Source organism: Saccopteryx leptura, chromosome 1, assembly GCF_036850995.1.
Source record: "Saccopteryx leptura isolate mSacLep1 chromosome 1, mSacLep1_pri_phased_curated, whole genome shotgun sequence".
In the NCBI taxonomy this organism is placed as follows: Eukaryota; Metazoa; Chordata; class Mammalia; order Chiroptera; family Emballonuridae; genus Saccopteryx; species Saccopteryx leptura.
This window is the reverse complement of record NC_089503.1, coordinates 233,370,101-233,396,797: the sequence shown is the minus strand read 5'-3', so window position 1 is coordinate 233,396,797 and position 26,697 is coordinate 233,370,101. Positions and strand designations below refer to the sequence as shown.

General features: G+C 44.4%; 1 protein-coding gene across 1 annotated transcript in view; it reads left to right on the top strand.

The window, feature by feature from the left end:
* The window catches only part of SH3RF1 (SH3 domain containing ring finger 1), a 176,935-nt gene extending 153,512 nt beyond the window's left edge, over positions 1-23,423 (top strand). The window contains exons 9-12 of the mRNA XM_066387869.1: positions 467-726; positions 1,599-1,939; positions 11,856-12,214; positions 21,061-23,423. Coding sequence (XP_066243966.1) covers positions 467-726; positions 1,599-1,939; positions 11,856-12,214; positions 21,061-21,229 — 1,129 coding nt within the window. The 3' untranslated portion in view covers positions 21,230-23,423. The remainder of the gene's footprint in view (positions 1-466; positions 727-1,598; positions 1,940-11,855; positions 12,215-21,060) is intronic.
* The last annotated feature ends 3,274 nt before the right edge of the window (positions 23,424-26,697 follow it).

Sequence of the window (26,697 nt, the reverse complement as noted above, 5' to 3'; positions counted from 1 at the left end):
TTTCCCCAAAAGGTGCATCTTATACACGGGGCGATACAATAAGTGTATGTGCAGGTGTGCAAGTACACAAGCCCCTGGGCGATGCAGGGAGAGGCGTGTAAATTGAGCAAGGCGTGGAAGTGCGGGGATTGTCAGGCAGCAAATCTGGCTCCCTGCAGAGATGAAGTAGGAGAATCCAGTAAGAGGTTTGGCCTTGATCTGGAAAGCTGAGCCCAGTCATTGTAGGTTCTTGAGCAGCAGAAATGTATGGTTTTCTGTGACTCAGAATACATTTCAAGACCTTTCTCTGCCTCAGGGCCATTGTTAGTTTGTGCTGTCCTTACCTTTGTAAAAATAATTCCATTCATTTTTAAAAATGGTTTGTCTTAAACCTTTGTGTCTTTTTTGTTTCTGCACTTAAATAAATGTTCTGTCTTGCCTGCCACTTCGCTGATGGATCAGGCTATCTGTGTTTCTGTCTTGGCAGGGCTGTGACAAATGCTTCCCAAGCTAAAGTCCCCATGTCTACAGCCAGTCAGACAAGTCGGGGGGTGACCATGGTCAGTCCTTCCACTGCAGGAGGACCTGCCCAGAAGCTCCAGGGAAATGGTATGGCTGGAAGCCCCAGTGTCGTCCCCACAGCCGTGGTGTCTGCCGCTCACATCCACACCAGTCCTCAGGCTAAGGTCTTGTTGAATATGACCGGACAGATGACAGTCAACCAGGCCCGCAACGCCGTGAGGACAGGTACGGAGGAAATCAGACTGAAAAGTATCAGGAAAAGGGGTTGCCTGCCTTGATATCAGATCTTTTGTGACAGATGTTGAGAAAAGCAGCTGTGATATTAAAATAACAAATAACAGGAAAGAGAAGTAGGCACAGCCTAGTCAATGGCACTTTACATCTGCTTATTTTGGCTAAGCCTGCTCCACACGTTAATTCAAGCTTGATCTACAGATTGAAAGCCTGAAAGAAATTAGGCTGATCCTAAGAATGCCAATAGTAATTGAAAGTATGGCTTCTGTAGTCAAGATCTCAGATCTCACTGCTGCTGGCTGCATGTCTGCTGCACAGTAACCTGCTCACCAGTGTGCTTATGAATTTAGTCACAAGTCTATTTTAGACCCAGTGGGACCTTAAACTGCTTTCTTCTTTCTATAGCATTGAAAACCTACTAAGAGCCTTGGGTAACAGTAGGCGTAAACTTGTGACTTCTCTTTGAAAAACCAAAAGAAAGAAAATGGATAGTAAGAAAAGAGAAGAATTTTAAAAGAAAAAAAAAATGGAGGCCAGTGTAGTTTGACAATGCAGACTGCCATCAGAAACTGGCTCCATTTCTCTAAGTCTGGAAAGGCCTATCTGTCTTAAGTGAAGGGCCTCAGGGTTACAGCTGAGCTTCTGGGTACTCAGCAGGCTCAGGGGCCAATCTGGAATGGAAATGGCGACTAGGGACCTGGCTAAGATTAAGTGCTTTTAAAACATCAGCCATTCATTATTTATTGTAATAAATGCAATAGCAACCTTTCATTATGGTCTGATGCAATGAAATGACTCATATTTTGATGAGGAGCATTTATTGGAAAGTTGAATTTGACTGTGTGCCTACTGTCATTGACTAGTTTTGGCACACAACCAAGAACGCCCTACGGCAGCCGTGACGCCCATCCAAGTACAGAATGCCACCGGTCTGGGCCCTGCCTCTGTGGGCCTGCCCCATCATCCCTTGGCCTCCCCGCAACCTCCGCCCCCAATGGCTGCTGTCAATATGGGTCGAGCCAGTGCCCCCCTAGCCTGTGCTGCAGCTGCTCCGATGACCTCCCCAAGCATCACCGCCGCCTCTCTGGAGACCGAGCCCATTGGCCAGATAATGGCCATCCTCTCTGGACTTCCCGCCTCTCCGGACAGCGCTTCGTCAGCGGGTGGGAACAGCTCAGCAGCCAAACCAGACAAGGACAGTAAAGTAAGACCACCATCCTCTCTCTCTGCTCATGTTGCATCCCATCATTTCTAGTAAATAAAGGACCTGTTCAGCAGCTCTTCAAGTGCCTGCCGTGTGCGTGCCATGGTGCCAGGTTCTAGGCTCATGTTTCTCTGCATTTATTTCTTGGTTTGTTTATTTCTTTATTTAAATTTAATTTTATTGGGATGGCACTGGTTAACATAATTATGCAGGTTTCAGGTGCCCAATTCTTCAACATGTCTCTGGACACCATATAGTGTGTTCACCCCCCTCCCAAATCAAGTCTTTCCCTATCTCTATTTCTTCCTCTAGGGTTTAGGCCCCACTCCTCCCGGCATCATCTCCCCCACTTCCCACAGCTGAGATACCCCTCCGGAGCCTCAGCTGCTGCCCACAGGCGTGGGGGCGGCTCTTCTGCATCTCCGCCCTTCCTACCCGTCTCCATGTGGCTTCTTCTGTGAATCTGAAATTAAGAAACTCCTCTTCATTTAGTCTTCAGTCGGTTTTTCAGCATGATTGTTCTTAACCCTTTGAGTAGTGAGTTTTTTTTCATGCTTGTGTGAGTTTTATTTTCAAAAACTGAAATGAGTTCCAGTTCTAGTTTTATTAACTTAAAAAATCATGTTTGATAACCAATTTATGGAAACAAAAAGAACATACATTTGCCTTTTTTAAATGTTGCCTTACACAGATTTAAAATAAAAATTTTTGTATGATCATACTCTGGACATTCAGGAGGCACGAGGACGTACATGAACGTTCATACTACTCAAAGGGTTAAATTTAGTTATAACTCCAGTTTGGTCCTGGGAGGGGGTGAGTGTAGCAGCCACCTATGCTGCTGTCACCTGGAATCTCCATCTCTCGACATTTAATCGCCCACTAGTTGCCAGCCCTGTGTTAGATGCTGGGGAGATCACAGTGAGTAAGACCGAGTCACTTCTCCACCTGCAGCTACATCTCACGGAAGCATGTCCTTGCCCCTTGCTCATCCTTTCATCATTTTGCTGTCCTTAAGTCTCCCTGTCTAGTCAGTTTTGCTTTTTTGCTAGCAGTTCTTCGAAAATATATATTAAACGTACAAAGGGGATGAAACTGTTGATCCAAAGTGTTATTTGTGGCTGTATTTTTTCAACAGTATACTTGATTGTAATCAGCATGGATAGTTTTTCTCTTGACTTGAAATATAGGGGGACATTATTTTATAAATCCATTGGTCTTTTAAAAATCTTTTGTTTGGGGCTGAATTTCAAAGAAAATATAAATAGAAGACTGCGTTTAAAAGCCCAGTCTATGCCTGGGTTTGGAGACAGGTGGTTGGAGGTAAGGGAAATTGATGGTGGTTAAATGTGAACAGGAAGAGAGGGGTGATGACAAACTCTGGGCAATTGTGTTATTTTCATGACCTTTTCCTCAGTGTGTCATGCATTTCTCTTTGAAAGAAGCCCAGTCCTTGGGAGCTCTAGGGTATTCATCAACTCTTAGCCACCTGGTTCATTGGTAATGGATGTCACTCTATTGAAATAGTTAGGTAAGCCTGTAAATAGAGCTTTATAAGGAAATAAACTTTACAGCCTCCTAAAAAGTTAATATTTAATTATTGGGTTAACATGAGCAGTTTTGAAAAAGATTGCTATCTGTTCAGCATTTATAATTAACTACATTAAACTTGTGCTCAAGCTGGCATGTTCAACTTTGTCAGCATCTTTCAAAGAATTATTTTATAGTGTAGATTTTAAGGTTTTGGAACAATGTGTCTCATCGCCCTTGTCACTGTGGAGTCGAAGGCTTCTTCAGCCCCTGTCCTCCCAGAAAAGAATTCATTGACTCTCTGAGGTTTGAAAGGGACCTGTGCTAGACAGAATGATGGCTTCCGAAGGATGTCCATGTCCTACTCCCTGAACTGCAAAAGGAGTTTTTCCCCTCCGTAGCAAAAGGGATTTTACAGGTGTGATTAAATGAAAGATATTAAAGGGATTATTTTAGATTACCAGGCTGGGATGAATATAATTGCGAGTGTCTTCATGAACTGGAGGCAGGAGGATCAGGGCCAGAGTAGATGCGACCTCAGAAGCAGAGATCAGAGTGATTCAAGGAAGGAGCCACAAGCCAAGACATGCAAGAAGCTTCCAGAATCCGGAAGGCAAGGAGACACATTCTTCCCTGGGGCCCCTGGAAGGAACATAGTCCTGCTAACACCTGGACTTTAGGACCTGATTTTTCTCACAAAGGTTTTTATCCTTATGCAGATTATCCTGTTGTGTGCCCATCCTTGACAAATGGGCACTGGCCTCTGTTTGGATACCATGTTGACCATGAGTGCCCTAGGTCCAGACTGTCCCATGGCATTTTCTTTATTTTGAGGTGCTCTGTAGAAAATGTTGATCTCCTTTCTGTATGATGCCTTAAGGAATTTCAGGGTTATCTTCTTCTTTTTTTGAAGAAACACTCTTGAAGTTTTTTCTCTATTCCTCTTGTCACAGGTTACAAATTTTTCCTTCCTAAATATAGCACCTCATTTAATGTTCCCGGTCCATTAAGAGACTTTTTCTGATTGAAATGTACATTCAGTAATTCCAGGTTAACATGACTGCAGTGTCATTGAGCCCACATTTCTCCATCCTGTTTACAAGGATATTACGAAGGACTCTTTAAACCCCCACTGAAATCCAAATGTCTCTTACATTCTCCCATCCCAACAGCTCTCCAGTAGCTCCGTAGTTGTGGCTGTTACTTCCTCTTAGGAAGCAGCTCACGGGGAGTCTCCTCCTCCGAGTCTCATTTCCTTTCCTAAGTAACCCTTTCATTTAATACACTATATTCTGGGATTTTCCAGACAGTCTGCAGAGTGCCTTGTTGTCCTCTTTTTGAAAATTAGGACTACACATGCCCTTCTTAGGTGTGTTCAGTTGACCTGATTCCAGATTCACCAGGATCTGGTTAAAGATTATTGGTTGCATTTCAGCTATTAATTTCCTCTGTACTCTGGGGTAAATTCAGTCTGTCAAGAGTAGTCATCTGATGCTTAAATCCCAGTCTCTTCATCCTTTTCCCTCCTATCAATGTTAGTTCTTCCCTTCCAGTCTGAAGATTGCCCTTGCCTTTCTTCATACCATCTGAGAGCCACCGTTGTCCCAAACAGCAGGTCGATGCCTTTGTCTTCTCCTCGGTTCAGACATGACATTAAAGCAGTGCACCCCTCCCCTTCTTTGGTCTTGAGCATTTTTGCAACTTTAAGCTCATATGGACCATGATAATGTCCTTTCATATGAGCCCTCTCCTTGATCTTTTTGTAGGAGTCCTTTCAAATTGGAGCCTTTTTAGGCAGCTCCCCGGGGGATTGCATCAGTACCTTCAGATGCCTCTAGGTTTCCTATGCGGGGGTGATTTGCAATTGCATGGTTAGAATTTTATTCTGGAGAGCCCTCCCCTTCCTCTTGAAGTATCTTTTCTTTTGAGTTTTAGGTCATGCATATATTTTCTTTGAACTTTTAAAATCAGTTCTTTTAAACATTAGAGTTCAAATCCAAGGATAGCCAACTTCTCTTTGAGTGCTTACTTTTAAGTTCTCAATGTTTCTGCTTCCCCTGCCGAATTTCTTCACCCCTTGGTCCCTACCTTTACCCCAGTTGATGAGAATTAGGTCCAAAGTTGCTGTTTGCTCAACTTTCTTTCAAGTTAATTTACCAGAAATGTCCAGGAAAAAGTGTAGCAGAGATTCTAGCATTATTAGTTGAGGCTTCCAGCAAATATCTAGGTATTGAATATTCTCTCATTATTTTTATCTTATTTTGTCATTTTGTGATCAGCATCATCCATTTACTTAAACTCTCCAGGCAGTGTGGGGTGTGTCCCCCAAGTGACAGCTTGTCAAGTGCCCCTTTCTTTGCACCCAGATGCTCTGCCGTGGGCTACCGCGGCATGCCACAGAGGCGTGTGACTTTTCAGTGAGCACACAGGACTGTTGCAGCTCGGCACCTGATTGGGCTGTTTCTTTTGAACAATGTTTCACTTGGAAGTCCTATATCACAAAGGCTCAGAAATGCGATATTGTCCCTGACTTAAAGTCTCTAGCTAATTTGTTTTGGTAACTGCATGCAGTCTGTGGTTTGATACACAGGCATAGAAAACTTTGTGATATCTTTCCAAACATCATCTCAGTAATTTCTTGGTCAAAATCCTCGGCTTTTCCGCCATTGTTGTTCTTTCTATAAGATTTCTGATGTCTTTTATAGTGACCAGTTTAACAGCTTTATCTGGATATTTTTTAACTGCACATTCAGTTTAAAGGCCTCATTATTTGGTCAGCTAGTCTCTGGGCAAATGTATTTAGCAATCCTTATGAGGTAGTCATATATATATTTGCATATTTTATTGTGTTTTCTTATTATATAAAAAAATTATACGTTTTTATTTAGAAGTTAGAGAAAATCTGAACATCCAAACAGAAAACCTTAATAGGACCCAAAATTTCAAATAAAACCATTACTATTATTATATATATGTTTTTTCCCATATATACCAAAATATAAAAATGTTATTTTGGTATATAGTAAGCTTTCATCTAGAAAATAAAGTCTTTTTCTTTTTTATTTTATTTTGTGTATTTTTCTGAAGTGAGAAGCAGGGAGGGAGTCAGACAGACTCTTGCATGCGTCCAACCAGGATCCACCTGGCATGCCCACCAGGGGGCGATGCTCTGCCCATCTGGAGCATTGCTCCATTGCGGCCGGAGCCATTCAAGCACCTGAGGCGGAGGCCATGGAGCTATCCTCAGCGCCGGGGCCAACTTTGCTCCAATGGAGCCTCGGCTGCGGGAGGGGAAGAGAGAGACAGAGAGGAAGGAGAGGGGGAGGGGTGGAGAAGCAGATGGGCGCTTCTCCTGTGTGCCCTGGCCAGGAATCGAACCCAGGACTTCCACATGCCAGGCCAATGCTTTACCGCTAAGCCAACTGGCCAGGGCAATAAAGTCTTTTTCTTAAGGGCCAGTTATGTGATTAGCTGTTCGTATAGTCTCTAAATTCTGTTAAAAGATAAACTGGGGCATGTTCAAAATTTTAAGAGTTCAGTTGAACAGATACCTATTAAAATCAGGCAGCACCAAACTAGAAGTGGTCTGGGTGCTCTACCAGCAGGTATCAGGGACAAGACTTCTATAGAGGGCAAGAAGCAAGGCAGGGGATATTTGATTGGCTATAGCTTTAGCAGTTGCCTTATTTGGGAAAGGCTAGTTCGCCGTTTTGATTGGTTGTCCGTAGGTTTTGATTTCTTAACCATGAGGCGTTTACAGGATTAGGTTTTGGTTTGCTATTGTAGGCTGCTAAGGCATTAGAAGCACCTTAGTCGAATGGCCTCTAATTAAATCGCTAATGCTTTAATTAATTTGTCTTACCCTCACAGCAGAAAAAGAAGAAATCACCTCTCCTGTGTCCCCTCTCCCTCATGTGCGTCCATTTCCTACCCCTACCTTCCTAGTCGGGAGGCCCTTCAGCACTCTCTGACACTGTCCTTCATTCCCAGAGGCATTAGCAGGAGTGGGCATTGGGCACCATGCCCTCTGCCATATCCTGGCTGTGTTCCTGAAAGATAGCATTTCTGCCAGGGGTGGACATTTAGTACCTCAAACCCCTCACTCCAAATTTCTGATGACTCTCTCCCTTCAGCAACAAACCACAGGTTTTCTTTAATCAACCCGCTCATGTATGAGGACCTTTGCTATTATTCTTGGTTTTCTTAAGGAGAGGGTCCCTGTAGTTTTTAAATGCCCATTTTCTTCTATTCTGAATACATGACCTGAAGTCCCTACTGATCACTTTCTTTGCTCACGCAATCTCCCTTGTTCCCGTTTTTATTTCACTGTCAAAAACAAGATGGTCTGTGAGCTTCACCGGATCATTCTCTTAAGGAGAAGCCCACACTTCCTGTTAGTGGTTGGAGTCATGGTTCCTGCTGACAGCTGGGATGCAGGCTAGCTCTGGGCAGCGCAGATCTGCACACAGTGCAGCTCCAGGTGACTTTGTGATGACAGGTGAATGTGTCTGTTCTTAACCACTGCACAGAGGCGATGTGCTTCTAGAGATATTGCCTGTGCTGAACTCACCGAAGAGTGGGGCTTCACTTCAGTATCAGCCCTTACTAGTGCTGTGATTTTAGGCAGACTTAGAGAGGTTTAGGCAATGATGCCTAGCTCATCAGGTAGGTGTGAGGAACAAATGTGGCAGTCTTTATAAATGTGTTTAATAAGATTCTTGAATCTAGCGGTATTGAACCATCTCTAGAATTTCACATGGCCTTTCCCTTTCTCTATGCACTTCTTTAGAAAATGCTCTCCTGCCGCCCCCCCTGCCCCGAGCCAGCACCCCCTGGTCATCCTCTCTCCCCTCGCCCTACTTTACTTGTCTGCAGAGCACCTGTTCTGCAGCCTTGTGGGTGTCTATGCCAGGGAACGTGAACGGCTGGCATCCTGCTCATTGTTGTGTTCCCAGAGCTCAGCACGTTGTTGGTTCATATATGACACTCAATACATATTTGTTGAAAGAATGAGTGATTATCATTATTAGACAATGACATATATTAAGTTTTTCCTTACCTAAGAACAGTGACTCTGGTTATTGGGAGCCTGACTGGGTAAATTTTTGTTTGATGACCAATGGCTGGAAGACGTTTATCTTTTGCTACTTTCTCTGTTCATCCGAGGACAAGGAGAGGAATAAGGGGAGGAGTCGGGTAGAATGCGGTTAATTGGCTGTTGCTCTTATGAAGTTCATTTTAGTTTAGGAAGTCTCTCTGACTTGATGTTTCCCATATTGTACTCATTCTGTATAATGTGATTAATAGATAGTTATTACGTTGATGTTCAGAAATTACTTCTATGTGTAAAAATTACTCTTATACCTGGTGACTATATTCTGATGCAAATAGTTCTTTCTTTTTTTTTTGTCTGATACGCAGTTTTAAATCATCAAATCTTCTGAAGAGAAAATTATGACTATAAGATCATTATTTCATCTAAGAATAATTTCTTGGGATACCCACGAGAGAAATTATTAAGGTTTATGTTAAAAGATATACCCCCCCCCCCCATTTCATGCATGCTCACATTATACCTAAAAAATTGCTTTGCTGAGAAGTGTAGTTTTAGTTAATTTCTCTATAGTTTTTATGTCTGCCATTGGATTTTGAAAAAGCAAAGGTGCCCTTAGATGAGAAGTGTCTGAATTTGCAAAATAATGTCTCTCATGTGGCACATTGTTCTGCTAATGTAGAAAACCTTCGAATAGGATAGGAAAAGTATAGCTCCTTGGGAAGAGGGCAGCATCTTCTACATGGCCACACCCCCAGGCCCTCCCTGCACACCCCGTGACAACACCTCACCCTCTGCCTTCTGCTCCGTGGGTCGTCGCTTCTGCTGCTGATGATAACACATCCCCTAGAAGTCATTAAAGCAATCTGTATTTAATGTGTTTAATCATTTTAGATGAACCAAGTCATCTTTCTTCTTAATCACTTTAGCGGCCATTCCCCAAGCGCCATTCAGTTAACTGATAGTTTTTGGAGTGCCCGCACTGAGCTTTTAAGAAACATCTTTAGCTGTGGCTTGCTGGGATTGTAATTTATCGATGGATTTGATGTTCTTAGTGGCTCCGTGGGGGTCCAGGGATTAGAGAGTGCTTTCTTACATCATGGCAGAAGGAGCTGGGAGCTGGGCTGACTGCCGCTTTGGATGTCTGAGCCTTTGCACACCCTCGTTCCTGGCTCCCTGCCCATCCCCCACACTTCGGGCTCCTGTAAAGAAGTGTGGCCGCAGCTCTGGCCGGTGTTTTGTCACTCAGGCCTCTTCATTGGCCACTGTGTAGAGGAAAAGCTTTATCACCACTGGAAAATCCAGAATATCCCCTCCGTTTTTTCTTTTTTTTTTTTTTAAGCACGCGAGAGAGTAGAGAGACTGAGGGACAGGCGGGGACAGACAGGAAGGGAGAGAGATGAGAAGCATTAACTTGTTGTTGCAGCACCTTAGTTGCTTTCTCATATGTGCCTTGACTGGTGTCCTCCAGATGAGCCAGTGACCCTGGGCTCAAGCCAGCGACCCTGTGCTCAAGCTCGTGAGCCTGAGCTCAAACCAAATGAGGAATGAGCCCATGCTCAAGCCGGTAACTTCAGGGTTTCAAACCTGGGTCCTCAGCATCCCAGGTCAGTGCTCTGTCCACTGCACCAGCACCTGGTCAGGCTTCCGTTCTTTAGCTGGGGGGGCAGTGAGCTAAGTATTTTCCCCTCCTCCCACCTGCCTCATCTTCTTCTAGTCTTGGCATCTCAGCTCAGGAGGTGCCAGCTCAGGAAGTGCCAGGGTGTGTGGTACAGAGGGATATGGGGTCCAGGCACTGCTCTCAAGCAGGTAGTCCAACTTTATAGGGTTATTTATTGGAACGCATCTACTAACCTATTGGCAAATGTGAAGTTAGATAAATGAAGCAATGGCTAGCAAGGTACGTTGAGGCCAGGCCATAAAGAAAAATGCAAAAGAATCTTCCTTGGGCTGGAGTGGGGAGGTAGGGGGTACACAGTTGACTGCTTGGCTCCTCCTGTCGGCAGCTTGAGTTGAGCACGTGCAGAAATGACAGCACTCCCCACTTTCTGCCGCCCCCCCACACCCCTAGTCTAACCCAGGCATTAGCACATACTGCGAGCCGCATTAGGTAAGTGGGGCTTGGGGTGCCATCTCTCCAGATGCCTTTTCATTGTGTGATAAACAGTTACTTCTGTCTCTTCCTTTTCCCCTGCTATTTGGTGTCTAATGGGACTGTGTTATTATGCAGTCAGACTCTTTTCCCCAAGGGATTTCTACTGAGTATGAACTAACTCATATTCTCAAGAAAAATTCCTCAGTGTTTATCTCTGTGTGGGCCCCTCGTAATTCTGTTTTTCTATTAGTGGACCATAATAATTCCAATTGGCTTCTGGAGTTTTCTCAGGAACTGTTTCTCTATGACACGTTTTTTTCTTCAAGCCATGTTTCCATTCAGAGGACTTTGTGATACAGGTGACATCTTAGTAAAACGCCGTAAAATGATGATAGCTGTTATGCTTGGTCATCAGAAAGAATATTGACGTGTAGGGTTCGGGAATGAAGGGGCACTAGCTCTAGATCTGGTTTTCCAAGAGGAGCAAAGAACAAACATGTCAAAAGAGACAAAGCTTCAAGAGACGGCTTCTGTGGAGTGATAGTGCTGGGAAAATTCTTAATTGTATGTTTGCTTGCACAGTGAGACGTACAATGGTTTTGATTATACGGGAGCTTTAAAATTTTTGTAGAGTTGTTTTTGGCTTTCTAAACAGGGAGGTACTTGCACAATAGAAATGATTTGACATCTGTTATTTTTGGCTTGTTAAATTTTATAAAGGTGGCATGTGAGAACTAGTTGAGCCCTTAACTGTGATCAAGACATCACTGCCTACAAATAGAAGATGTCAAGTCTGTGGATAGAGAGTAAAATGGTATTAGGTTTATGTTTAACTCGGCATACAAGAACCACAGATGGGATAGGCAACATTTCAGGAAATTAAATCCCTGATATGAGATTTCCATTTTGTCCTAAAATGTCTGCTTCTACCTTCACCAAGCCTGAGATATGAATTGGTGAGTTTTTTTGTTTGTTTTACATCGTTTTTATCTGCTTAGTCTACCTCGGTAGAAGGTAGTGATGCCCCAAACAAGCAATTACATGCAGGCAGAAAGGGAGAAGGAAGAGCAGCAAACGGTTGGGCTCATACCACACAGAACTGACAGGTCGATCACGGGTAACCAAATGCCCACAGAAACCACTTTAAAAGATCAAACCCCAAACTGAAACTGGAGTGCCTGGTAGATTACAACATAACTGTACTGTCCGTCTTCAGCTAACGTATTTGTTTTTTCTAGAAAGAGAGAAAGGGTTTGTTGAAGTTGCTCTCCGGCGCCTCCACCAAACGCAAGCCCCGAGTCTCCCCGCCGGCCTCACCCACCCTGGAAGTGGAGCTGGGCGGCGGCGAGTTGCCTCTGCAGGGAGCGGTAGGTCCCGAGCTGCCGCTAGGGGGCGCCCACGGCAGGGCCGGATCCTGCCCCGCGGACGGGGACGGCCCGGCCTCGGCAGTGGCTGGAGGAGCCGCTCTGGCCCAGGATGTCCTTCACCGCAAGACCAGCTCTCTGGACTCTGCTGTACCCATCGCTCCACCTCCGCGCCAGCCGTGCTCCTCCCTGGGCTCTGTCATCAACGAGTCCAGGCCTGTTGTTTGTGAAAGGTGAGTTCCATGTTTTTCTCCAGTACTAAGACATGCGTGGCCAGCTTTATCCTGGAATATGGATTCTGCTATTCAAGATATTTTCCCACATTCTCCTAAGTTTTTTTTTTTTTGTTTGTTTGTTTTTTTTTGAGCTGACTGTGTAATAACAACCAAGCATGGGCCTTTTACCACGCGCCAGGACATACTCTGGCCCGGGCTTTTCCCTCCCGTGTATCTTACCCGGGGTTAGGTCTCCAGCCCTCTTTTTGTGTGTTTGCTGCAGACAGCCACTGCAGAGTTGTGTCGGGATGAAGGCCGGCCACCGCTGGAAACCCTTTCGTATCAGTTCCTCCTTCTGGCTTCTCTTCTGTCACCAGCAGTTGCTCCCGTGTTTCATCCTTGGCCTTTTTTACTGGTACCTGCTACTCATAAAGCAGCTGGAGAATTCCGCCAAAGAGGATTCTCTTTTTCTTCTTCCTGAGCCGGAAGAGTGTGGCTCAGTTCTCAGAGACCTGTCACCGGGGAACTGGCCGGGTGACTTGGTTCGGTTACCACTCAGAGCAGTGAGCCCTGTTCCAGTGATTCTGGCCTTGAACAGGGGTTACAGATGTGAGCGGTTCTGTTTGACACAGTCACTGGGGGTCTAAGAGTGCACTGGGGAACAACATATATTTAGTAAGACAAATATCTGCTAGGCTCCTATGAATTAAAAATGAAGCACTATGGGTTCCCCCGGAAAACATCAAATACACTAAAAATAGTGGACTGGTTTCACATAACGCATAAATGTATAAACATTTGTTTCAAACAGTGTCATCTGTTTCATCGTTTCTATAAGCGTTAGGCCCTCTGTACCTGCATTTCATGAATCAAGCAGACTTCTCATTGGTGGAGGTGTTGCTTTTAGGGGGCATTTCCCTTTATGGACTTGGAATCTTGCTATAAAGTGCTGTACTTTAAAATGACTCCAATTCACTTTAACTCAGTAGTTCACATGAACATTCATACCCCATCAAAATCTGAGGCCTTTGTTCATATATTTTTAGGCATATTATTATTATTATTTTTTACCCAAATATAAACTGGAAAAGAATAAACTTCAAATAACCTATTAAAGTACAAAGTATACAATTTTAGTGCAAATCTTTATAGTAAGGTGAGATCATTTTCTGGAATTCTAATCCTTATAAAACCAGTCTTGAAATGAAATATTACCTTCCAAAGAGTTCTTCCCCCACCAATAAAATCAGCCTGTCTCTCATCTGTTGTGCTCTTCGTAAAGCTTTGACATTGTGTCCTGAATTCATGCCATCCTTCACTCTGAGAGTCCCTCTTTTCCTCCTGCAGCATCACTCTGCTTTCCAGGGACGGAGCCTCTGTCCCTGGAGGGAGTCCAGGGAGTCGCTTACTTTCTTTTGGTCACAGAGGCTCCTCCGCTCCCCACCGCCGGGCATTGAGCTGCTGTATTTTCCAGCATGCCCCGAGTGGCTCTCGTCTTCTCCCTGTCATTTGTGGTGTTTATGTGACCATTCCAAGCACTCATTCACTTGGCCCGGACTCTCCCTAAGCCCTGGCCGGGCACTGCTCACCCGCCCCCATTGTGTGTGCCTTTTCAGTTGCCAGATGTCCTCTGTCTCCATGGCTCCTGCATTCCAGGCCCTTCCTCCTAGAGGAGCTCATTTCTAACAGCAGGCTCCTGTCGGTCATTGCGTATGGGAAGGAGGACAGACAGGTGACAGTGGTCCAGAGAGCACGGGCTGCCCATCAGGCCGGGGGCGTGGAGACGTTAATGATGGGACGGATGGGCACGGGCACTCTGGAGTTCTCTGGCATGTGTTTTATATAACCATTTCCATTTTATAAATAGGAAAGGGGTCTTTGGAGAAGATTTCTGCCCAGATTTATATTTTTATAATCCACAGGCTCAATGGACTAGTAAATTTAACAGCCAGCCCGACCACGTTTCATAGCCCCTCTGCCTTCATGCAGTGATGGCGATCGTGTTTATTTCGCTTGGAGTCGTAGGTCTGCCCAGCTATAAAAGCATTAGGAAAAATGGAGACAAGTAGTAAGGGAAAACATCCTGTTATTCACTGGGAAAGTTTTTTTTTTTGTTTTTGTTTGTTTGTTTTTATGGGAGTTTTTTTTGTGTGTTTTTTTTTTTTGGTTCATAGAAAGCTACCAACTCTATCATTTGGATATTTCAAAACTTTCAACAGAATAAAAAGTATTTCATGCTAAAAATGAGGGAACCAATTAACTTTTTCATCAGTATGGCTTCAGAAAGCATTTCAGGGTCTTGATTCACAAGCTCAATATCAACCACTCCCGCCCTGGCACAAGTGCAGAATGCCTTTGGCGGGATTTTTACTGATAGAATTTCCTAGAACTGTTTTCCAGGGTATAGTACTGGTTCAGTATGAGACAGGATTCCTCTGCAGATTAGAGTGAGAACAAGCATAAAATTTCTTCTCCAACCATGACCCGGCCCCATAAATCTAAAGGGAAAGAATGTGACGAGGCTGCCAGCGCTGTCACCGGAAAGAAGCCTTCCCCTGACAGAACGACGTAGGACGATCCCGCAATAAGGAAGGATGAACCTTGAGGTGTGTTGACAGCTGTTGGTGTCAGCCGAGGGGATTCTCTGAGGAATAAGAGGATTCTTTTGTGTTTGTCAGAGAGACTGAAGAGAACAAGCAAGAAATAACTCTGTGTCCTGGAGGCAGCAAATGTATAATTGATGACAGCAAAAAATAATAGAACAAATACTTTAGGCTCTGTTTTAGAGGGATTGAGGGAAAAAATAATCAGGCAAGTGCAAATAGAATGTAGCAATAAAATATCTCAGAAGGGATGGCAAATAAAAGAAACTATCCATGACAGCTTTTTTGTCTTCTGCTGAAAAACATATAGATAAAGGGCTTAAGGAGACACGGCAAGTCATCCCTGTGTGCCTTTGTAAGTTTAGGAATTAAACCGAAAATTACATACCTATAAACCCATCCCCTAAATTAGAAAAGAACCTATGATCGGGGATTAAGCTAGAACACTTGGAAACATACAAATTGGATAGAGATAGATTTACAGAGAGGTAGTCGGCTTAACCTGCATGATTAATTTGAGTCAGTGACAGTGAACTCACTGGGTGATGCAACGGACATCATTTGCTTGGACTTCAAGCAGACTGCAAAGAGAGCTAGTATAGTTTTGCCAGTGAAATACTTAATTGGCTATTAGATTGTATCTAATACAGTCTATGAGATTGTATCTAATACAAGCTATGAGATTGTAGCAACTAGCAAAGTGCTGTACAAGGTTGCCCACCCAGAGCAGGGGGGTGGGCAAAATGCCCCCCCCAAACATAAAAATGAGACTCAGAGACATGGACAAGAATGTGATGGTAATGGGGGAGGCATGGGGGGGGCGAGGAAGGAGAGAGAGGGGGTGGGGGGAGGGCAGGGGCACAAAGAAAACCAGATAGAAGGTGACGGAAGACAGTTTGACTTTGGGCGAGGGGTATGCAGTATAATCAAATGTCAAAATAATCTGGAGAAGTTTTCTCTCAACATATGCACCCTGATTTATCAATGTCACTGCATTAAATTTAATAATAATAAAAAAATCTTAAATATTATAATAAAAAAATGTCCCCCCTGAGCCACTGGGGGTCCAATTTGGGCTATACCAGGAGCGATTAGAAACTAAAATGTATCAGCTACAGAGAATGCCAGAGAGGCCAGAAGATAAAGGAAATAGAAAATGTATACTAATAAAGGCTTGCGAATGCCTGTTCAGATGAAAGCGTAGAATACCATAGCCCAGACCAGGAAGAGGAAGGCAGTGGAGCTTCCTCACATAGCAAGCTCCTGTGTCTCAATTCCACCCTGGTAAGGAGCACCAAAAACTGAGTGAGGGCCCAATGGTCACCAGACCACACTGTGCGCCCACACTGCCTCCCAGGTGCTCGGCTTTAAGGGAGCGGGAGCCGCCTCCCAAAAACCAACTTACCACTCAGTCTGAGATGCTTCTACTTTTTCTTCTTCTCTAATCTTTCCATTCATTTCATTTTTCACTTATTCATTTTATTTTTAAAATTGTGGTACAAATATATATGTATAAAATATATCGGTTTTTTCCATTTCAGATTCAGTGGCATTAAGCACGTGCACGTTGTTGTGTAGCCACCATCACTATCCATTTCTAGAAATCTTCCATCAGCTCAGACTGAAACTGCACCCATTAAACAATAACTCGCTAGTCCCTCCCCCACCCCTCAGCTACTCTTCAACTTTCTGTCTCCACCACCTTGACTATTCTCAGTATACGTGAGATTGTGTGATATTATCCTTTTATGTGTGGCATATTTCACTTAGCATAATGTTTCAGGGTTCATCCATAGTTTAATATTTGTCAGAATTTCATTCTCTTTTAAGGAGCTTTGTACGTTTTTAAAAATAGTTTTACTATCTCGTTAGGCTTTTTCTTTTAGTCACTGAATGTGCTTATTAAGAATGGTTGCACCCTGACCAGGTGTTGGCACAGTGGATAGACTGTTGGCCTGGGATGCTGAGGACCCAGGTTCGAGACCCCAAGGTCGCCAGCTTGAGCACGGGCTAACCAGCTTGAGTGCAGGCTTGCTGGCTTGAGTGTGGGATCATACACATGACCCCATGGTCACTGGCTTGAGCCCAAGGTTGCTGGCTTGAGCAAGGGGTCACTGGCTCGACTGGAGCCCCCCGGTCAAGGCACGTATGAGAAAGCAATCAGTGAACAACTAAGGAGCCGCAATGAAGAATTGATGCTTCTCCTCTCTCCCCCTTTCTGTCTGTCCCTGTCTCTTTCTCTCTCGCTTACAGAAGAAAGAGTGGTTGTATGTGCTGTGATAGGTGGTATGAGGTGTATCAGTGGTTTGCCATCGTCTTGCCCCTCAAGCGCCTTAGTCTGGGAGAGTGAGAGGGCACGCAGGTGGTGGCAGTGCAGCATGGACTGGGCTGGGCACCGTACACGTGCACGTGAGGCCTCTGGGGGCCGGGGAGCCTGAAGTCCCCTCCAGCATGGCGGCTGGGGAAGTGTTCACAGGGGAGAACGGGGCGAGGCTTTGAGAGGTTGATGGAGTGGATGGGCAGAGATTATCAAAGGGCGTTTCCAGGGGCAGGGCCCGCCTGTGCCAGGTTACGGAGCAGAGGGAGAAAAGGCCGTATTTGGAGGACACGTGCAGGTGGAGAAAAGGGTTTGGTACCTTCTCGGAGATAACAGTAACTATAACTCTAAAGAGAGACTGAGGCCAGATCTTTGAGCACTTATGTACCAACCTGAGGGTTAATGAGCCTTACTCACAGGCACTGAGAAACTGGTCACGATTTTTGAGCAGCAGGGAGTCACGAAGAGAGTTGCTGCTTAAGAAAAGGAATGTGCTCGGTGTAGAATGGAGTGAGGACCGGAAGAGATTCGAGGCAGGACTGAGAGGTAGATGACCTGACCAGGGGGGAGGTGATGAGTTCATCCACAAATGATGGTGGCAATGACAGTGAGGAGGAATGGATTTTGAAGGTTGGATCGGCAGGTCCCATGGAGGTCATGGGAGAGGTATTTCTGACTCCCGAGGTCTAGAACTTCCCAAAAGCCCCATTCAGATAAAGACAGGCACAATCTGAGCGAGGCAGAGGGAGCAGCAGCAGATGGGAAGGGCCCCTGCAGCGGTGCCTCGTATCTGTTTGTTAGTCGGTAAACATTCTACTTGGCCAGCCCTTTCTGTGCCTGAGATAGCTGGCCAGTGTGCCCAGTGTTTGGCTTCAAGAGTTCGGATTAGAAATCTATACGCAAACTACCTCACAAGGCTCCAGGCCAGAATCGGAGCTGGAAGATTTCTAAGTAGAGTCTGTTATGTTACTGCTGCACCTGGTAGTCTTCATACAATCGAGACTGTGTCACAGTTTCCATTATGCACATGGTTTCTCGTTCCGCCCCCCCCCCCCCCGCCTCCCCCCCCCCCCCAGGCTTATAACTTAGCAGTGAACACGTGCTCCCCCGGGAACGTAGCAGGAAGATTATGTTCTCAGCCCAGCAGCAGTTCTCGTTCAAAAAATAAAAATAAAAACTCTTTGACAAAATTGGTTTAGTGCCTTTCATAAAATGCAAATATTAATCTAATTCACTTCAAGTTTTTCAAGAACTATTTTCATTTCATTTTCCCTTGCAGGCAGCTCACAGAGAGCTGGTGGGGAACACGTTTCATCAGACATCTCCTTCGGAATGTGGTCTGAGTCCCTTGTTCCCCCCCCCCCCCTAGAATTATAAAGCTTTGCTCAAATTTTAACATTCCCCAAATGGCAACTATTTACAGGGCTTTTTAGCATGTTGGCAACAGACTTGAGAAATCTCATCTGGATCCCTTCCTTCAGATAAGTCCAAGATGAAGTTATTGTCTTGCTTTTACAGATGTCGGAGAAGGGATTCCAAACTCTTGACTACGCCTTTCTAAAGTTTGTCAGATCTCCTCATCAGGCGCTTTTCCTTTGGGTTGTGTTCCGAGGCTGTTTCCTGGGGAGCGGTGGCCAGCTACCGACTGGCCCGGTCTCCTCCTTCAAAGTAGACCCTGCCTGCTTTGGCCTCAGCCCCACGAGCCTAATGGGATGAGAACTGTGTGAGCATCACACTTATAGTCCCACTGCATTACATGATAACACCTGTTTCACTCACTGCAATCCTATTCTACAGATGAGGAAACTGAGACCAAGAGAGCTGAGGGAATTAGCCCAAAGTTAATCTGTTCCAAACGACCCTTACAGCCGTGTCAGACCCCCGGCCAGGGCTCCCCCCACAATGCCATGCCTCTGCCTTCATGCCATGCTTGATTGAACCCTAAGCCTTATTGTCTATAAATACTCATGTTTGAATTAACAGAACCTTTTTTAGAAAGGAGAAGCCAGCCTCCTTGCTGTGCTTCTGCTTCAGATCGTGGAGGATCCTTTGGTCTTTGTACCCGGAGTAGCTCTGGGATTGTTTGGGCAGCCACTAGGCCATGGCACAGATACCCTGTTAATAGAGTGATAGCTTGAGACTCTTGCTATGTTCCTTCTTAATGAGAATGGATTCTGCTTTTTATGAGATGGAGATCGGTGAAGCTATCAATCTTCTGAAAGGGCCAGGCTCTCTAATGGGTTTTATAAGTTTGGGAACAGTTCTATAGAATTCATTCTAACCATCATGTTTTAAGCCATAGCATTATTTATTTACAGTCAAAAGTGGGCCCTGTAATCTACTGCCGTGTAACAAACTACCCCCAAAATTTAGTGGTTAAAATATTTAGCTGTGGCCAGGTAGCACAGTTGGTTAGAGCATCATCCTGATACACCAAGGTTGCAGGTTTGATCCCCAGTGAGGGCACATACAAGAATCAGCCAATAAATGCGTAGATAAGTGGAAAAACAAATCAATGTTTCTCTTTCTTTCTCTCACCCCCTTTCCTCTATCTCTCTCTGAAAATCAATATAGGTAAAAATACTTTTTCAAAAACCGATAAGCATTTATCAACTCCCATCCTCTGTGGGTTGGAATATTGGGAGCAGCTTATCTGGGTGGTTCTGGTTTAGGATATTTCTTGGAGTCACAATCCAGATACCAGCCTGAGCTGCAGTCAACCAGAGGCTTGATCAGGCCGGAGGATTTCCTCTCAGGGTGGCTCACTCATCTCACCACTGGCTAGTTAGTTTTGATTTTTGGGGAAGAGACCTCAGTTACCCACTAAGTGGTCTTCTCCACAGGGATGCTGAATTTTCTCAACATGGCAGCAGCTGATTTTTCCCAGAGCACGTGATCCAGGAGAAAGTAAAATAGAAGCCACAGGCCTTTGATGACCTAGCCTCAAAAATCATACCCTGTCATTTCCACAATATATTATTGATCACACAGTTTATCACGAGGTGTTATTGGAGGAGGCTACACAGAGTACGAACACTAGGGGGTGAGGCTCACCGGGGCGGTCTTGGAAGTTGACCCCTGTACACCACCTTTCTTCCCCTTCGGTAGGAAAAAGCAAGGGAAGGCATAAAAATGCTGGAAAAATGAAAGGGGAAACAAGGATATAGAGCATTAACCGGGTCACGTCCCTCTGGCTTCTGTGGCTGCTCGCCATCATTGTGCAGGAGACCAAGGAGCATGGACATGGGAGAGACAGCATTAAACCCACAGGGCTTGTGGGGCTCCGCAGTGATAATTACACCTTTTCAAAACTGCTGTCTGAGTTGAGAACCCACAGAGACACAGTTATCTCACTAATGGAGGTCAGAATGTCAGCCTCCTTACTGGTGATGGTGGATTGAATTTGTGGTTTTGTGGCCACAATCTTCCCCTCCATGTCTAGACCGTAGGGAAACCTGGCCGAGGGAGAATCGACTATGGAAAGCAGATGAACTTCCTGAGATTTGCTGCCTCGTCCACATCAAAGCCCAGTGTAAGGGACATGGAGAGACTGACTTTCAGATCCTGCTCTAGAAGGCAGACCCCTGGCCACTCTGTGCTTACAGCTCGAAGGGGAGGCGGAGCCCAAGCCCACAGGGCCTGAAGGTGGCTGAACCGTCCTGCCCAGCTACTCTCCCCAATCTCACCAAACAATCCCACTCCTTTCTTCTTAGAGAAAAGAGAAGGACAGGGCATTCAATTACACCAGTCTGGGTCGTCAGTAGTGGCCTACTGAGTCTATCCAAGCTGTTAGCGCCAAGTCTCTACTTAACGGAGAATAGTGGTATTTCGAGTTGTTTTTCAAACATGATGAACAGACACGCTCCTTCCTGTTCTGTTTGTGTATGCTGTATTTAGTGCCACTTCGCATGGCCTTCACTAAAATCTCTCTCTCTCTTTTCCAGGCACAGGGTGGTGGTGTCCTATCCTCCTCAGAGTGAGGCCGAACTTGAACTTAAGGAAGGAGATATCGTGTTTGTTCACAAAAAGCGAGAGGATGGCTGGTTCAAAGGCACGTTACAACGTAACGGGAAAACTGGCCTTTTCCCGGGGAGCTTTGTGGAAAACATCTGAGCAGACTGACGTTGAAAAGGCTTAAAATCGTATCATTTAATAGAATAGCACAACGCAGTGTAACGGAGAGAGCACATTTATGGACATCCAGATAGTCAGGAGATGGACAGAGGCTTAGTGTGCGACCCCAGTGCCCCCAGCACATTCGGACCAGCAACCCGCGTGAAGAAGGCGTGTATGGCACTCGATGCTGATGTGTAAGGTGTGCCTTGTACTGTCTGATTTATTATACAGAGGAAACCCCGCCCCCCCCCCCTTTTAAAGATATATAGCTACAATGGACAATTGTTTACAAGGCTTAACTAATTTATTTGCTTTTTAAACTTGAATTTTTCTTGTACCAGATCAAGTCTTTGGGTTATGGTTTTAAGGAATTATTAATTTATGAAATGATAGCTAAGGAGAAGCTGGATTCTCTCCTGTTGAGAGCAAGAGATTCTTTTTGACATGAACTCCCGTCTCCCCACACCGGTGTTATTTGTTGTTTTTTTAAAGACAGAAATGTCAGTCTCTCATTTGGTTTTCCTCCTTAAGAAACAGAAAACATGCATCCGAGTTGATACTGATAAGGGCCTGGGGTCGGGGGACAGAAACGTGAGGAGAGAGAAGTTGATGATGGCCTGTCTTTCTGGTGTGGTCAGGAATCACCCTTCAGACCTAGTCCTCAGTTTAATTTCGTGGGTTTTCAATTTTCCTGGAATGAAACCGATGAAGTGATAAAGAAGAGTAAAGCACAACCCGTGAACGAACAAAAAATGTATTCAGAAATATATTTAGTTTTCTAAGGGAAGCAGCTCAGTTCGTTGGCTGGGACTTGGAAAATCTGACGTTGTCCTCTTGTCTGAGAATGGCTGTGAAGTGTAATTTACCCATTGTACCTTAAGGGGTCCGCATGCCCAGGGCCCAGTAAAGCATTTGTGAGATAGTGGTGGTCAGTAATGCGCTTGTGCTGCAGTCCAAGGCTGTCAGAAACACTGTGAAGAGTTTACATTCATCCATCGTGCGTCTCTCCCCACCATTTGCATGTGTTACTGGACTCTCACGGTCCTCTGCGCTGTGCATGGTCTGTGTATGTCATTGCCATTTCCCGTTGAGGTGAGTTTGCGCTCAGAATTGACTGATGCAGGAGCTGTAAAATAAACAGTACTCTTCCCTCTGCCCTAGAGCCACTAACTGACCAATTTTTCTGAGTGCCCTCCTTCCATCCCCGGCTAACGTATCCATCAGCCCTGACACAGGTCGTTAGTGAAAACGGCCCCTTTTATGTCCTCCCAGTGAATGGATGTGAAGGGTGAGCCAAGAGGCTGCTGCTGTCACTGTCCCCTGGCAGCCCTTGGAGGCGTGGTGGGAGTGAGAGTGCCCACACCTTACAATTGTGGCGGGATCCAGCTGAGCCCGTCTTTTTATATCCGTGCTTTGATGTCCTTGGCCTCGTCCGCCACCGCCACCGTTGTGGGTCTGGGTAGTCCTAAAATCCAAGAGGAGGGGAGACAGCCTGGTGGTGAGCGGAGTCATTGCCGCGGTTCTCTCACGAACAGACACAGAATCCTTTTCAGTTCTGACTTTGAAGAATTACAACCAGGAAATAGCAACATGAACTGAAGTCTTCTGCAATAGCAAGAGGTTTCATGGTCTTAAAAAGATATACTCTGTGGTTGAGATGAAATCATTCCTAAATTAACCCTTTTTTTTATAAGACACTGTACATTATGTTCCTGTGTGTTGAATTTTTTTAAAAAAATACTTTACTTGGATATTCATGTAATATATAAAGGTTTGGTGAAATGAACTGTAGTTAGGAGAGAAAGCTGGCATCTGTGTCAGTTGACACCAATGTGTCATAATATTCTTTATTTTGGGAAATTAGTGTATTTTATAAAAATTTTAAAAAGAAAAAGACTACTACAGGTTAAGATAATTTTTTTACCTGTCTTTTCTCCATATTTTAAGCTATGTGATTGAAGTACCTCTGTTAATAGTTTCCTGGTATGAAGTTGGTTAAAATTTCATCTGTTACTAGATCACTTAGATATAATGTATGGGTTTTTTATTGGGATTTTGGAGACAATAGGTGGAGATTTTGTAACAATGGCTTGTTACACATTGATAGGGTAATGATAAAATTGCAATTTACCATGTTAATACTTTGAAGACTGGAGAAAAGGTTCAAGATTAAAATTTGATGTTCATCCTTTATATGCCCCTTGTGTGAGTCCTTAAAATTGTTTTTTTTTCTTTTTTTTTTTAACCTGGAACACATTTGACTTAATTTCTACTTCATAGAAATTCTTTGCATGTACCTCAAACAAAAAATGTCTATGATAATCATTTTGCTGGTTATACCACATTTTATCTCTCCAACAAACAAACCTTATTTGGTCAATTCCCCGTGACATTTCAAGTCTCCTTAAAAGAGTTTGTGGCGTTTCCCCAGGTATGACACTTCTGTTCCCCTCTCCCTCTGTAGTCTTGTGACTGTCAGAAGCTCTGTCCTCGCTATATGAGTGCCAGACCTGCCAGCACCTGTGTGGTAACTCCTGGGCCTCAGCAAGGCTGAGAACATAATCTAGGATTTTAATCTTCTGTGGAATGCCAAAAAGTCATAAGTTTAAAAGGACCATGTATGTCATTTAAAAAAAAAAATCTTTCCTACTTTAACTTTTAGTTACTATCAAATTACTTATCAGAATGAAAAATCAGGAATTCTAGGTCAGGGGTCCCCAAACTTTTTACAGAGGGGGCCAGTTCACTGTCCCTCAGACCATTGGAGGGCCGGACTATAAAAAAAACTATGAACAAATCCCTATGCACACTGCACATATCTTATTTTAAAGTAAAAAAACAAAACGGGAACAAATACAGTATTAATAAAATAAAGAACAAGTAAATTTAAATCAACAAACTGACCAGTGTTTCATTGGGAACTATGGGCCTGCTTTTGGCTAATGAAATGGTCAATGTCTGGTTCCATATTTGTCACTGCTAGCCATATCAAGTGATATGACGCGCTTCCAGAGCCGTGAGGCGTGCGTCCTGCGTCACCGGAAGTAGTACTGTATGTGAGTGACGCCATGCTTTGCGGTGCTGCCACAAACAGTGCTCCAGGATCCTGTGCTCCTCTCACTGACTACCAGTGAAAGAGGTGCCCCTTCCAGAACTGCGGTGGGGGCCAGATAAATGGCTTCAGGGGGGCGCATGTGGCCCGCGGGCCGTAGTTTGGGGACCCCTGTTCTAGGTTGTATCATAGCTTTGCCAAAAAACTCTCTGTAGCCACCAAGACAAGTTGGTTATTACTCAGTTTCTTCTTCTTGCTGCTCTGTGTACCTCCCTGAGTGAACAAGAGGAGCGAGGGACACAAAGTCACTGTTTTAAAAAGTGCTATTTTAATATGTGGCATTATTTTCATCTCTACTGCTATGCATTTAGTTTTCTATTCATAATTATAACAGTGAGACATTATCCATACCTCCAGAAGTACAGGCGGATGTTTCAATTCAGAACTCTCATCCTTAGAATTCAAGTTTGGAAAATGCTTTTAATAGACTTAAGTAGTACAGCTCATTATGTGTGTCCAATGTGAAAGTTTTAGAAATGTGTTTTGAAACAATTAAGCTACTGTATTTCCCCAGGTATAAGACGCTCCCATGTATATGATGCACCTTAATTTTGGGGCCTGAAATTTGGGGGAAAAATATATTACATAAAGTTATTGAACTCAAGTTTTATTGATCATAAAATTTATGCAACTCCTCATCACTATCAAAAATCCCGTCTATTAGTTTGTCCTCATCTGTGTCTGATGACGAATCACTGTCTTCAACAATGAGAGCACAAAAACAAGCATGAAAAAGCGGGAAATGCAGGTAAAAAAATCCACAACCACTGTATAAGATGCACCCAGTTTTTAGATCCCAAATTTTTAGAAAAAGGGTGCATCTTATGCATGGGGAAGTACATTCCGTCCTTACCAAGGTCCTATTCTAGTATATTCTTTTATTTATTTAACTTTTTTTCAATTTATTTAATTTAGAGAGGAGAGAGAGAGAGAGAGAGAGAGAAAGGGGGGAGGAGCAGGAAGCATCAACTCCCATATGTGCCTTGACCAGACAAGTGCAGGGTTTTGAACCAGCGACCTCAGTGTTCCAGGTCGACGCTTTATCCACTGCACCACCACAGGTCAGGCGGTCCCATCCTATTTTAATTACTCCTTTCCAGGAAAAAGAATTTGCCAACCACCCACAGTAATGGAGAGGATATTTACAAGAAGAGACTAGCCAGGGCCCAGGCTTAGCAAGGGCTCACCCTTCCTTTACTCACTCCTGTGAGCTCCATGTTGGAATGATGTGCTGATAGGACCTTCCCCTGCACCTGCCAGTAAATCATCAGATGGACAGAGCTACCAGAGTGGCAACCAGCTGGTGTGAACCACGACAGTTTTAAAATACCGTCTCTGGTTTGCAAGTAAACATTTCTGTTGTGTTTCTTATGAATAACTTTCTGTCTTGGCTATTTACATTTCAGAAACACCACCTTGATGTCCCTCAATGCAAATTCTGATTGTACGGCAGTGACCCAGATTCCCAGGCACCAGGTTGAAGGGACCTGCAATGGGCATTAATCTTTGAGCCACCATCCAATACTATAATTATCAGATCTAACCACTTTTAGCCTTAATGTCACACCCTTGCAACAGAGCTGCAGAAGGGTGAGCAGCAGCAACAAAACACTAAGACCTCCTTCACAGAGCAGAACGTGGGTGAGCGAGGAAGGTGTGAATTCCCAGAGTCCTTGCTGGCTCTGTGGCCAGAGGCTTTCTCCAGCTCTTGCTGCTGGAGGATCCAGTTTACCTTTCAAGAAATTCAATTATTTTTGAAACTGGAGTTTCTGAAAAGACCCACTCTTAGAGATCAGTCACACCCAGCTGGCCATTAAATCACAAGACCTAATTGATAGCCCAGTCTAATGCAGTTGTAAAATTACATTTGAATTACTGTTTAAATGTTTGAGCATAGAGCACACACGCACTTGCGTGCATACGTGTGTGTGTGTGCGCGCGTGTGTGTGTGTATGTGTGTGTGTGTGTGAGAGAGAGAGAGAGAGAGAGAGAGAGAGCACATAGAGTATAGAGAAATCATCCTCATGGATAACTATTGTAGAGCAGAGCTGTCCAATAGAACTTCTGCTCTGGACAGTGCTCTCCATTATGGTAGCCACTATCTATATGTAGCTTTGAGCCCTTGCACTGTGGCTACTGTGACTGAAGAACTGTATCTCTCATTTGATTTAATTTTAATTAAAATTTAACTTTAAAGATACATATGCATATAAATGGCTACTCTATTAGCTTAGTTTTAGAGAATAAAAACCTATTGTTAAACAAAAAACCTATTGTGTGCATCTGAAAAAGGCATAAAGGAGAATATGGTGGCGCTATACTGTATTCAGCCTCCGCTCTGGGGGCACCAACT